At 40.7% G+C, this 12,533-nt stretch overlaps 1 protein-coding gene across 2 annotated transcripts in view; it reads right to left on the bottom strand.

Moving 5' to 3' along the window:
* The window catches only part of PHACTR2 (phosphatase and actin regulator 2), a 206,906-nt gene that overhangs the window by 12,620 nt on the left and 181,753 nt on the right, over nucleotides 1-12,533 (bottom strand). For both annotated transcript variants that reach the window (XM_030556475.1, XM_030556477.1), the window contains 2 exons: nucleotides 5,631-5,692; nucleotides 3,526-3,663 (listed from right to left, as the gene is read on the bottom strand). In XM_030556475.1, coding sequence (XP_030412335.1) covers nucleotides 3,526-3,663; nucleotides 5,631-5,692 — 200 coding nt within the window. The remainder of the gene's footprint in view (nucleotides 1-3,525; nucleotides 3,664-5,630; nucleotides 5,693-12,533) is intronic.

Below are 12,533 nucleotides of genomic sequence, written 5' to 3'. Positions count from 1 at the left end.
TACAAGTAATGCCATCTGAGTAATCCTTTAAAAAAGCAGCTCATTAAAGAGCAATGTCTTTCAAAGCAGGACAGAATTCCAGTGTGATAAATTTACACTGTGTCATCAGAATGCCATCTCCTAAATGATAAATCTCACATTCCAGCAGGGGACTGTCCTGCTTAACTCCAATGATACACTAGCACAAGGCCGCTGCAATAGTAGGAAAGACACACAGCTCAGATATTGCGAGCCCGCACCCCCTTGTTTTTAAGCATATGCCATATTGATAGGCAAGATACCAGAGTCCTGAATCCACAGAACTGGTATAGCGCCGGCTTCATAGAATCAGAGAAGATTAGGGTTGGAAGAGACCTGAGGAGACCTCTTTTCCACTGATGTGCTTCAACTGGACCTAGAGGGACTACTTCTAGGGAAAAGAGGTAATAGAATCTCCACTCACTGGACCCTTTGCCTCTCTGCTGAGACTGAAAACATAGGGACCAATTTGTGCTAACTGTGCTGTGTTCATTATAAAATGTATTGAGCCTAAAAATGTATTTCAGGTAGGTATTAATGTATGCAGTGTTGTTGCAGCATATCAGAAAAACAAGGAGATCAGAGAGACAAGGTGGGGGAGGTAATATCTTTTACTGGTCCTTGTCTCTCAGGTGGTGATAATGACTTTCAGCCATTATTAGCCAGATCTGAGCAGGTGACCTACAAGTGAAAGAGTTCCACCGCTATCATGAACAATCAAGCCCTTCTTGTATCATTTCTAAATGTGGCACTCTGATCTACTGTGACTTGAGGCCTCATCTACACTGATTGGACCTATCAGTGCTAGCTATCAGTGTAGTTTGCTTGGTGCAACTCCCAGTGCAGATTGATAAAGTTGCTATTTGCATCAGGACTGCTCACCTCAGTTTCCTGCAAGGTGCTGAGTGCACTCAGCTCCTGAAGACTTCATGGGGAATAGAGAATGTTCAGCACCTGAAGCCCAGGGCCCTGAGCCTTGCCACCCGGGACGAAGCTGAAGCCTGAGCAATGCAGCTTTGCACAGGCCCCTGTGGTATGGGGCCCCAGGCAATTGCCCTGCTTGCTACCCACTAAAGCAGGCGCTGGATTTTATATGCAGAAAACCAGCTGTTATGGCACAGGTGGGCCGTAGAGTTTTTAATAGCATGTTGGAGGAAGCTCAGAAAGAAAAAGGTTGAGAACCTCTGCCTTATTTGGTATTGCAGGATCTTGAATTTTCTATACAATTTGGTCCAGAAATGGTGATTGGTAAACCACCCATTTCTAGCAGAGAAATCCTGCAGGTATTTTTTTTTTTGGGGGGGTGTGTGGTTAAAGAGGGGAATGGGACAGCTGAATAGATTTTTCTGAAATGCCCTACTGATTTGTCTTAAAAAAGAAAAGAAAAGTAATTCTCTCTAGAAAGACAGAGGAACAAGCAGCTTAACAGAATTGCACCCAAACAGTGTGCTGTAGTGTGTAAAGTACAAACCTCCCGAAGAAAACAGTGCTCTTCACAGTATGATCAATAGTAACAGGAATGACCAGCTCTTTCCTCATGGGCTAATGTCATAACTGGATCCTGCACTTTATGGCCATTTCACAACAAAAAAACTGAGGATTCATGCTAGCTTCTCTTGCCTCTCTTCGCATCCCTACATTCACCTCTCTCAACTTGCCCCCTTCTTTTGTGCTGGTTAGAGATATCCAATAATGTGAAGCACCCAGGCTTCCTTCAGACCTGAGCATGGCATGGAAACACCATGGCTGAGGATCTCCTCAGGAGACTTAAGGCCAAATGTCTTGATCTTTCAGAGGCCTTTAAGACAGTTGATTATGAGGCAGTGGTTCTCAAACTTTTGTACTGGTGACCCCTTTCACATAGCAAGCCTCTGAGTGCGACCTCCCTTATAAATTAAAAACACTTTTAAATATATTTAATACCATTATAAATGCTAGAGGCAAAGTGGGGTTGAAGTGGAGGCTGACAGCTCGTGACCCCCTATGTAATAATCTTGTGATCCCCTGAGGTGTCCCAACCCCCAGTTTGAGAACCCCTGTTATGAGGGGCTGCTGAAGTAACTGCAGGCTGGCAAGAGTAGATGGGATCACATGATAATTCATCCACTCATTCTTTTCAGAGGAATAGTAACGGGACTGGTGTTGGGTGACTGGTCCTCTCAGGGCTTTCAACTGTCAGGTCTTGCAAGCCTCAGTTCTGACAGCCCTATTGTTCAACCATTACAAAACCACGCGGGGAGATCATGAGGAAATATGGGCTACAGTGAATTCAATGTACTGGTGACTTTCTGCTCAAGGGCCCCTTTCCATCAGACTCAGATGTATCAGTCTGTATGCTCTCCCAATATCTGGCATAGATCGGGCCTGAACAAAAGCCAGTTGACCTAAACTCAATTCTGAAAAAAGTGGTAATGCTGGTTGAAAGTATTGTGAGGCTCTGGCAAGGTATATAACTGCTTTCTTGTTTGAGAGTGTCCGTTGGCCTGTTGTGAAAGCAGAAAGTAATATCAGGATTTAATTAGTGACAGCATTGCACACAGATGCTCAGATGGCATCAGTGGGCACAGTCATCTATTTTTCCACTTATGGCTGGCATGGACAGCCCTTTCCTCTCTGATGCAGATGCTGCTACAGCCACTCAGGTCTTTGTTCCCTCTAGGCTAGAACAGTGTAACTTTCTACTTGGCGCGAACTGCTAAAGTCACTTGGAAGCTGAGTCTAGTAGCTACCACTGCCTTCTGAGTGAGAGCTGGTTCCTTATGCTCGGCCCTCTCAAGTTATCTGCAGCCACAAAGAATGAAAAACACTCTGTTCTCAGACATGAATCCATTTTTTAGCAAAGTAAGCCTGAAATATTTTATGACTTTTCACCAAAAAAAAGACCTTTCTTCTGAATTATTTTACCTCATTTTTAAAACTCTACTTATATAAGTAAATAAGAAACCTTCTAGCTTTTCTCACTGTTTAAAGTTCTCTCTACTACCTAGTTAATCTCACTGCTCTGTTAAATTGCAGGGTAAAGATGCAGTATTTTGATGTCGAAGGCTGAGTTTATTTCCAATAGTGCATGCATGCAGTTGGTCACCTGACAACTGTAGTGATGGTGTATTCATGTGGCCAAGTATTTTTACAGTAATGGAAGAGCCTGTTATTCACTCTAATTAGTTTTAAAAGCAGCACTTAAGGGCCAGCATGTAGGCCTCTGACTGCAGAAACTTTGGTTGAATTCCAAGGACTTCAACTAAAAGCTGATAGCAGAGATGTAACTGGCCTAGGAGGGATTTTAAAAATGTGAGAGATTCATCTCTGAATTGCCACAACTGAGCTGGTAAGTATAATTTTAATGGGCACCTGAGCGAGTTCTGCTATGTGTGGGCAATGCATGGTACCATGACAATGTCACAGCCTCAAGAAGAGGTCATTAATGATACTGGTGTGGAGGGACTGCAAATAAGACCGGAGAAATATTTTGAAAGTTATAGAATTCAATCTCTATTTGTCCCTTGCCTTGTCTGCAGGAGTTAACCTTGCCCAAGGCTTGTCTGCTCGGCGATCATAATCCGGGGAATCTGTTACCTCCACATATTCATTGAAACGTAGGATTCTTCTTGCCTGCAGTTCAGCCACTGTAGGTCTCAGACTGAGCTGTGAACAGGGGGTGGAAGAGAGTAAATTGAATAAGCCAAAATAAAACCTAGCGTATGATGTAACCTCAAGAGAACATTAAAAGTATTTCTAATCAGGGTCACTTTCAGGTGTCTAAAAAAAGGCACCATCTTGGGAACTTCAAACAGGAACTGGAAAGCAGTGCAACCTAGTTTCTTAGAGTATAAAAATAATCTTTGTCAGACAGGCCACAAAGAATCTTGACAGATCATCTCCAGAACATTAATTTTGAGTTTGCTACACTGGTGCTATTCACCCTCTTAGACAATGCTAGTATTTACCTTAATACCTACAATCATCTGTTTTTCTGTACAAAAAAAGAACAGTTTTTTTTTTACAGGTTTCTCTAACTAAAAGGAATTTGTGAATCAGAGAATCTATCTTTATTATGATATTGAACCAAATGATCTGAGTCACCCCGAAGTACAAATTAATGATTGTCACAGTAAACAAAATTATTCTATTGAACATATATTTTTGAAAGTGTATGAAAATTGTATGTCATATTATGGGGTTTCCTCATCTCAAAAAGGATATTGCAGAACTGGAAAGGGTACAGAGAAGAACAATGAGAATGATCAAGGGTCTTGAAAAAATTCTCATATGGAGAGACATTGTAAAAGCTAGGACTGTTTACCTTAGAAAAAAGACCCAAAAGAGGGGACATGATAAAAAATAACAAATGGAATAGAGAAAGTAAAGTGGGAACTTCTATTCTCCCTCTCTCATAACCCAAGTGCACGGGGATATTCCATGAAATTAAAAGGTCACAAATTCAAAACCAATAAAAGGAAATAATTTCACACAGAATATTTGCTTAAACTGTGGAACTCATTGCCACAGGAAGTCACTGAGGCCAAAAACTAAACAAGATTTGAAAAGGGACTGGATAGTTGTATGGATAGCAAGAATATCCAACATTATTGCAATTAGTAACACCATTTTGGAAAGGATATTAAACCTTCTGCTTCAGGGTTTAATCTGTAACTATTAGGGACCAGGATGAGCTTGGGGCAGGGAGCAGATAATCCCACATCTGTCTGCTATGGGGTTCTTACACCTTCCTCTGAAGCATCTGGTGCTGGCCACTGTCAGAGACAGGATATGAAACTAAATGGACCTTGGATCTGATCTAGTATGACAATTCATATATTCCCAAAATCCATCTGAAATCACTGGGTTTGCATTGGTTTAATGGAGAGCGGAATATAGCCCTAATCTGCATAACATGCACATGTGTACAAGCAATTTAGACATAATTAGAAAATTTTAATTTTATATGTGCTTGTTGCTTCAGGATCACATATATATATGTATATATAATTAACAATATATATGTGCACACACATATATAATGCACACATTCTATATGTTAAAATTATTTTTTAAGGTTTTAAACTTCGCATTATTCAGAAAAAAGAGACATCAATGAGATTAACAGGAAGATCACAATCCAAAAAAGTAACACAATTTAATAATTGACTTCGGCACAATGAAATATTTTGTATACTGTGGTTCTCTCTTGTATTGACTAGACTAGGAAAGAAAAGTAAAAAGTTATACATTACCTGTTGGGAGAGTCTTGCATTGCAATGTTTTACCACTTTGGCCTTGATAATTAATTTTAGTGATTTAGATACACTCGATGCATCAGGACTGTGCTGTTATCTCACTAAGAGCTCTGAGAGGCACTGTGGGTGGGATTTTCAAAAACTCTCAGTAGTGTTCTGCCTTGTAAAAATGCTAGGGAAAATTGGACAGACTGGATTTATACCAAGGATGACCTTGGCCCATTCTGTCTTTTAAACAGGGTTTACCTTTTGGGGAAATGGAGATGGGAGAGGGAATTTTGTCAATATGTCTGAATATACTTTAGAATAGTATAAAGAAAAATTCTCATCCTTTATTATACACACAAGTATATTACACATAAAACATTTTATCACCTTTCTGCTGAGACTGCGTTTTAATTCTCTCCTGGCTTCCTGTTCTTCTTCTGCATTCTTCTCTGTTTTTGGAAGAGAGAAATAAAGGAGATGACTAGGGGACTATAACTGTATATGGTATATTTCTCTTGGCCTTAGAATATTGGCTCATGCATACTCATATTTCTGAGCTATCCTATTTTTGTGTGTGTGTTCTCATTGCCTCTCTCTGTCCTCTCCAATTCCCAACTCTGCAGCCTTCTTGTAGTTCTCACCCTGTGCCTGGAATATAGCAGAGAGGCTACAGTCATTTCTACTCTGTGAAATAAAAAACAAGGAGTTGCACAGCTGCTTCACCAACCTGTCAAGAGACTAAGACCATCATTGCCTTTATTCCCAATGTTCCCTTTACCTTACTCTAAAATCAGAGTTTAATTGTGAGAAGAAAATTGCAGAGAAAATAATTGGCAGTGAATAACCTAACCTCTATTTTTTGCTCCCAGAATATCCATAAGCAGAGAGCAAATTCCTGATTTGTTTGCTACTGGAAATTAGTGAATTGTTTTGTTGTTGATTTTTGTTAGATTCCATGGATTGATCATTAATAGTTCTCAGTGAGTATGGGTACATCAACACTACCCGCCGCATCGGCAGGTAGCGATCGATCTATTGGGGATCGATTTATCGTGTGTAGTGTAGACACGATAAATCGATCCCCAATCGCTCTCCTGTCGACTGCTGAACTCCAGCTTGGCGAGAGGCAGAAGCAAAGTCGACAGGGGAGTGGCGGCCGTCGATCCCGCACCACGAGGATGTGAAGTAAGTGATTCTAAATCAATCTAAGATATGTTGACTTCAGCTATGCTATTTTTGTAGCTGAAGTTGCATATCTTAGATCAATCCCCTCCAGTGTAGACTAGGCCTATATGATTTTCAATATTTGAGCTGACTTGGTTAACTGTGTGATTAGTCAGACCAATCATAATTTATGATTTCTGTTCCTTGGTCAGATGGAGCAAATAATTGTGTGTGCAGCTTTAAAATTTCTGCAGATATTTGTGCATGTAACTGAAATTTGCTTTCCAGAAATTTTTGTGCCAGTGAAAACTGATTGTCTGAATGTCTGTGAAAAGCAAATTAAAAAGGGGTACAAATATGGGTGAAGCAAATTGGTTTTTAACTGATGAATGTTTGCAGAAAATTATTTGTATGATTTGCCCAGCTCTGTTGCTTATGTGTGAGTGTATCTTTACTGTGGATGAAATATTCCAATCAGAGATGTTGGCTGAACTGCAAAGTTCAGATCTGGATCCACATTTCCCCAGGGACATGAGTTTGGATTGAGGGTTTTGGTTCAGGACCAACTATAGTTCTAAAGGAGTTTATCTGTCCACTGTGGATGTAACCAAACTGCGTTAGAAGAAGGTGAGAGCACAGTTTTGAACACTTGTTCAGTATGATTTGCCCTCATCCATAATAAATGGCCAAACTGTGACCATAGAGTTTGGCCAAAACTGAGTTTGAATCTCATGCAGGCGTTAGGCTTATGGTTGTTCAGCAGGTACACCTGTTGTACACGTTTTCACTGGGAGTGGCCCGGGTATCACTGAACACAGATCATCATTCAGTACTTGTAAATTTCCTTTGATAAAGCATGAGATGGAAAGAAAGAAATAAACAACAAAAAATAGCATCAGAAGAAAATCACAGCAACAGAAAGAAAATGTCAACACCAGCCCTCCTCCTCAAAAAGACTTTGCCACCAAACTTCAAGCAAGATAAAATCTTGCAAAGACTGCCAAGGCTAGATTGAAATTATGTTTATTGAGACACAGAAGTGAATATTCTTCATATGACTTCTTTAAGTAATCTAACTAAAGCTCTCTTTCCTTTACTGTATTTCATAGAGTTTACCAAGATCACATATCTTTGCCCATTTAATAGCTGTTTTAGTATATTTATGATAACTCACATGGAACTGACTTACTTTTAAACAAACTTCCCTTTGTAATCAATAACCACAGTATCTAAGGTAACTAAACAGGATCTATTAATTTAGGGATTAATTTACTTGGTTTTAGCTCATCTAGAGAAGACTGCCCCCTACAGGAACTGGATCTCCCAGGTGTAACCTCTGTTGCAAGTTCTTCATGAGGGGGACAGCCAGAAGAGATTGTAAGTGAACACACACATTGTACTGTTGCCTGTTTTTGTTACTTTCTTTCTAGAATTAGTTATTATTCATAACTTTGAATTCTCTTGCTTATCTAAATCACTGTATGTCCTAAAGCATGGTAAGAGTCTTCACATGAGAAATACTGGGATTACGTCTCTGAATTTATATCACAAGGAACCATTATTAATAATTTAGTCTACCTGATCTTTGTTTCTCTAGACCATAATTCTTTTAAATTTGGGGATGCAATTACTTGGCAGTGAGCACAGGATGTGCTGGCCTTTTAATGGAGTTAGAGCTCAGCTGCCCCCTATGCCACCAAGGCGAAGGGAATAAATCCTGGGGTCACGTGGCTGAAGATTGTGACTCAGAGCCAGGCTTGTTGGGAAGCTTGAGTTCAGGGAGAAGGCTAGAGATGAGAAAAGAGCAGAGAGTTTCTCCTTAGCAACCAGGCCTGGGAGTGCACACCTTGAAGGGAGCAGGATGGAAAGGTTGGCAGTAGAACTGGCCAGAAAGAATTCCATTTTGTGAATAATTTTGAGATTGGGATATTTGTTTTTGTTTTGCATCTGAGTGAAAATGAGACCTTTTGAATTGTTTTGTGAAAAATTACCAACAAGAGAGACACTGCCACCACTAGTAATAGCCCAGTGGTTAGCGATGTGGGAGATCCAGGTTTGAACCCCTACTCCGCCTGATTTGGAGCAGGGACATGAATATGTGTCTCCCACATCTCAGAGGAGTGCTCTAATCACTTGGCTATTGTGTTTGTATCTGTCTGTTTCTCTCGCTCTCCCCCACCACCCTTGTTCCTTCACCTGAAATTTTTATCCTGGACCAAAGACATCTTCCCACTGAAATTTTAGTTGAAAAAGACATTTCCACAAGAACATTTTGGTTTTGATGAATCCAAAGAAATGTTTAGTCAAAAAATTCCTGACAGCTCTAGCTGGAAGTCACTCTGTTGGAGGAAAGCTCCAACAACAGGGACTAGAGACCCTCCTTTATACCCAGGCAGAGAATCTGAAGAGTGAGACCCGCATTGAGCAGATGAGCTCCATCAGGAGACCCTGCGGTCAGGGGAAAGGACATGGCTTATATGTTGAACTTATGTTGAACTGTTTTATTTGGAGAAATAAAACTCAAGCCCTAAAGAAAAAGGACTGAAATCCTATGGTTACGTACAGTTCTTTGATACACTGCCTGAGGAGCTGGCTCACTGACTTAAGGCACTCAACACTGTAACTCACACATAAAACACCCTTTTCACATTGTAACAGGGTGGCTTGCCCCTTCAGGGCTGGAGAGCTACAGCTAGTCAACCCTGATTACAGAATGATCCCCATCTGGGAGAGATTAGGGATTTGCCCTAAAAAGAGCAGCACTGGGCTGCTCTGCAATGAAGGGGAGAAGCTGTGGAGTCTGCAAAAGGTTCAGCAAGAAAGACCCTCAGACTATGAGAGTTCACCATAGTAGGGACCCCTGGGAAAGATCCAGTCTTTGCAGGAGAGAGAATGCCAAAGGCCCCACGCAGGAAGGGCTGGGGGAGGAAGAGAAACCTTGTGTTGTGTGGGATTTTAAGTTTCATTTAGAGTTTATTTTACATTAATAAACCCAGACTCCAAGAAGGATATTTTTGTCCAAGAAAATGCCTGGGTGAAGTTTTATTTGAACAGTCCAAGAGGGAGAAACAGAGACAGGCTGCCTGTAGCAAGACCCTAGACCACAAGAGGATGCACAGGAGATAGCTGGGCAAGAAGACTACGGTGACCAGATGTCCTAATTTTATAAGGACAGTCTCAATATTTGGGGCTTTTTCTTATATAGGCTCCTATTACCCCCCACGCCCGTCCCGATTTTTCACACTTGCTGTCTGGTCACCATCAAACATTGTTTTAGTGTAATTCCTACATAAATACTGTCCTTAAAACAGTTCTCAGCAATAGAATAACATTTTTGTTTTCTGTAATTGGCCATACAGGATGAGATTTTGAAAGATGCTTAAGTGATTCAGGAGCATGATCACCATCGAAAGTTAGATGTGCTCCTAACTCCCATAGTTAGTTTAGAAAATCCCTCCTTAGTGCCAAATTCTGGCTGAAGGTATGAAAGTGGCTGACTTGCCCCTGAACATTCATGCTGCAAAAGAAGTATTCATGGAACCACAGTTTGGCTGCTCTCCACTCTTGGAGCAAAAATCTGTATGAGAGAGAGTGTAAAATGCAAACACCATGCTTGCAATCTGCAAGCCCTACCCTGGAATGTCCCTCTGCAGCTCCACCTATGACAACCTGCAGAGTGATCTCCTCTGGGTTGAAGGGCAGCTGGAATTTGACCAGAAAAATTATTCTATGGTTTCCTTCCTCTCCTGGCTGCTGCTTCTGGAACATACATGAAGGCACTGCCCAAGCCAGAATCTGATCCTAGATTAGAGGAATTTTAAACTGATGTCAATTATGGGATATTTTGGTGTCTCTTTAAATCAGTGACCTTGGAGAAATAAATACCTATGCCACTACTGTGACAGCAAATACCGGCATTTTAGACCCTGGCATCATTATGGGACAGAGAAAGTCAGGAAGAAAAGAGAGAAATCTTTCTGCATAAGGACTGTTCTGTTTTCAACTATAAAGTAATCCAGGAGCATAAAACTGAACTTTCCACTGAGTCCCTGTGGGGATTAGCTATGTTTAGATTACTCTGTAGGATTGCTAGGGAAATGAAAAAGAAGACAAACAAAGCACTAGGTTCCTGGAATGCCGTGGAAAGCAAAAGCAGTTTCTGTTTTCTGTTTTCACATACAAAGATTATCATTAATATTCCCTAACTAGCACCAAAAGCTACATCATGTTTCTAAAAAGCCAGGCTTGGCAAGAGGACAGGCACACAGTCCAGAAAGCCTTGCTATTCTTCACAGCTACAGAAAAACACAACGGCTGTAAACTTGATTCCATGTGAGAGTTGAAAAAGCTTCCTTGCTGTAATGCAATACTATAATTGATTCAAGGGGGCACATCTAAAATGTTTCAAAGTCAGCATGCAAGAAACCAGCCTGTGTTAGAACTCATTCAAGTTACTGCTTAACTTTTTATTTTTAATGTGGAAGGGTACAAAAGTCTGGATGCTTATACACACTTATCCAAGGCTCTGTGATCTAGAAATCAGGCTAGAATCTCTGTCACAGGATTTCCAGTACTTCCCGCTTTAGCTGAAACTATAAAAATAAAAAATATCTTTTGACATAATAAATCCCTGCTTTATTTAGAGGTGCAAAAAACCAAAGTATTAAAACTTTTTCGAACCTCATGAAAGGTTTGGATTCAACTTAATTTTGGGGCAAACATTTGGATCAATTTGATCTGTGCATCAGCTCATCTATCCCAAATGTATGCTAAAAAATAAATCAAATCACAAATATTCTCCAGCTGCAGTACTGCTCTGTTTATGGGCAGTTCTAACACTAATACAACCCATCATAGTAGAAAGGAAACTATGAAAGAAATTCTGACTCGTTCACAAATCCTGCACACAGCAACAACACAGGAATGAGGGATGTAAACATTTCAGAACAGTCCATGGGAAATGGGCAGAATAAACCCATAAACAATACATTTGGTTTAAGAGCTAAGAGAATTTCAGAAAACCTACACAGGTAATGGGCTACGAGCACTGTCAACATAAGCAACACACCTATTTGGCATTTAAAAGATCACCATCGACCTGAAATGCAGTAAATTTTAAAAATGAACGAAAAGTAGTTTCAGGTACTACACGTGCTCTTGAGTGCCCACACCACCTTTTACAATCAAATTTTCCTAAATTTTTGAAATGTTTTTCTTTCTCCTGCTTCTCTGAGCAAGACTCACACAAATACTATTGGAAAATGAGAGAGACCAGGTAGGTGAGGGTATGTTTACACTTAAAACACTAAACAGTAGGAGAGCACTTCAATCTCCCTGGACACTCAATAACAGACTTAAAAGTGATCATTCTTCAACAAAAAAAACTTCAAAAACAGACTCCAATGAGAAACTGCAAAAGTGGAATTAATTTGCAAACTGGACACCATCAAATTAGGCCTGAATAAAGACTGGGAGTGGCTGGGTTACTACAAAAAATAATTTTCCCTCTGTTGATACTCACACCTTTTTGTCAACTGCTGGGAACGGGCCACATCCATTCTAATTGAATTGGCCTTGCTAGCACTGACCCCCAACTTAGTAAGGCAACTCCCATCTTTTCATGTGCTGTATATTTATACCTGCTTACTGTATTTTCCACTCCATGCATATGATGAAGTGGGTTCTAGCCCACGAAAGCTTATGCCCAAATAAATTTGTTAGTCTCTAAGGTGCCACAAGGACTCTTTGTTGTTTTCACAGTGGTGTAGTTAATCCACCCTCCCTGAAGCCACGTCTACACTTATAAGCATTCAGCAGCACAGCTGTACCGATATGGCTGTGCCGCTATAAGAGCGGTCATGTAGCCGCGTTATGCCAATGAGAGCTCTCCTCTCGACAACATAAAACCAGCTCAATGAGTGGCAGTAGCTATGTTGATTGCAGAGTGTGCCCCGCCAACACAGCGCTGTGCACATGAACGCTTATGCCGGAAAAGATTGTCTCTCTCAGGGTGTTGTTTTTTTCACACCCTAGAGCAACAAAAGTTTTTCCAACATAAGCACTAGTGCAGACCTGATCTGAGATGTGGTAACTAGGTCAACTGAAGAATTCTTCCATGGACCTACC

The sequence above is a fragment of the Gopherus evgoodei genome, chromosome 3 (assembly GCF_007399415.2).
Source record: "Gopherus evgoodei ecotype Sinaloan lineage chromosome 3, rGopEvg1_v1.p, whole genome shotgun sequence".
Taxonomy (NCBI): domain Eukaryota; kingdom Metazoa; phylum Chordata; order Testudines; family Testudinidae; genus Gopherus; species Gopherus evgoodei.
Note: the sequence above shows the minus strand (reverse complement) of the source record. Positions and strands in the feature narration are given on the sequence as shown.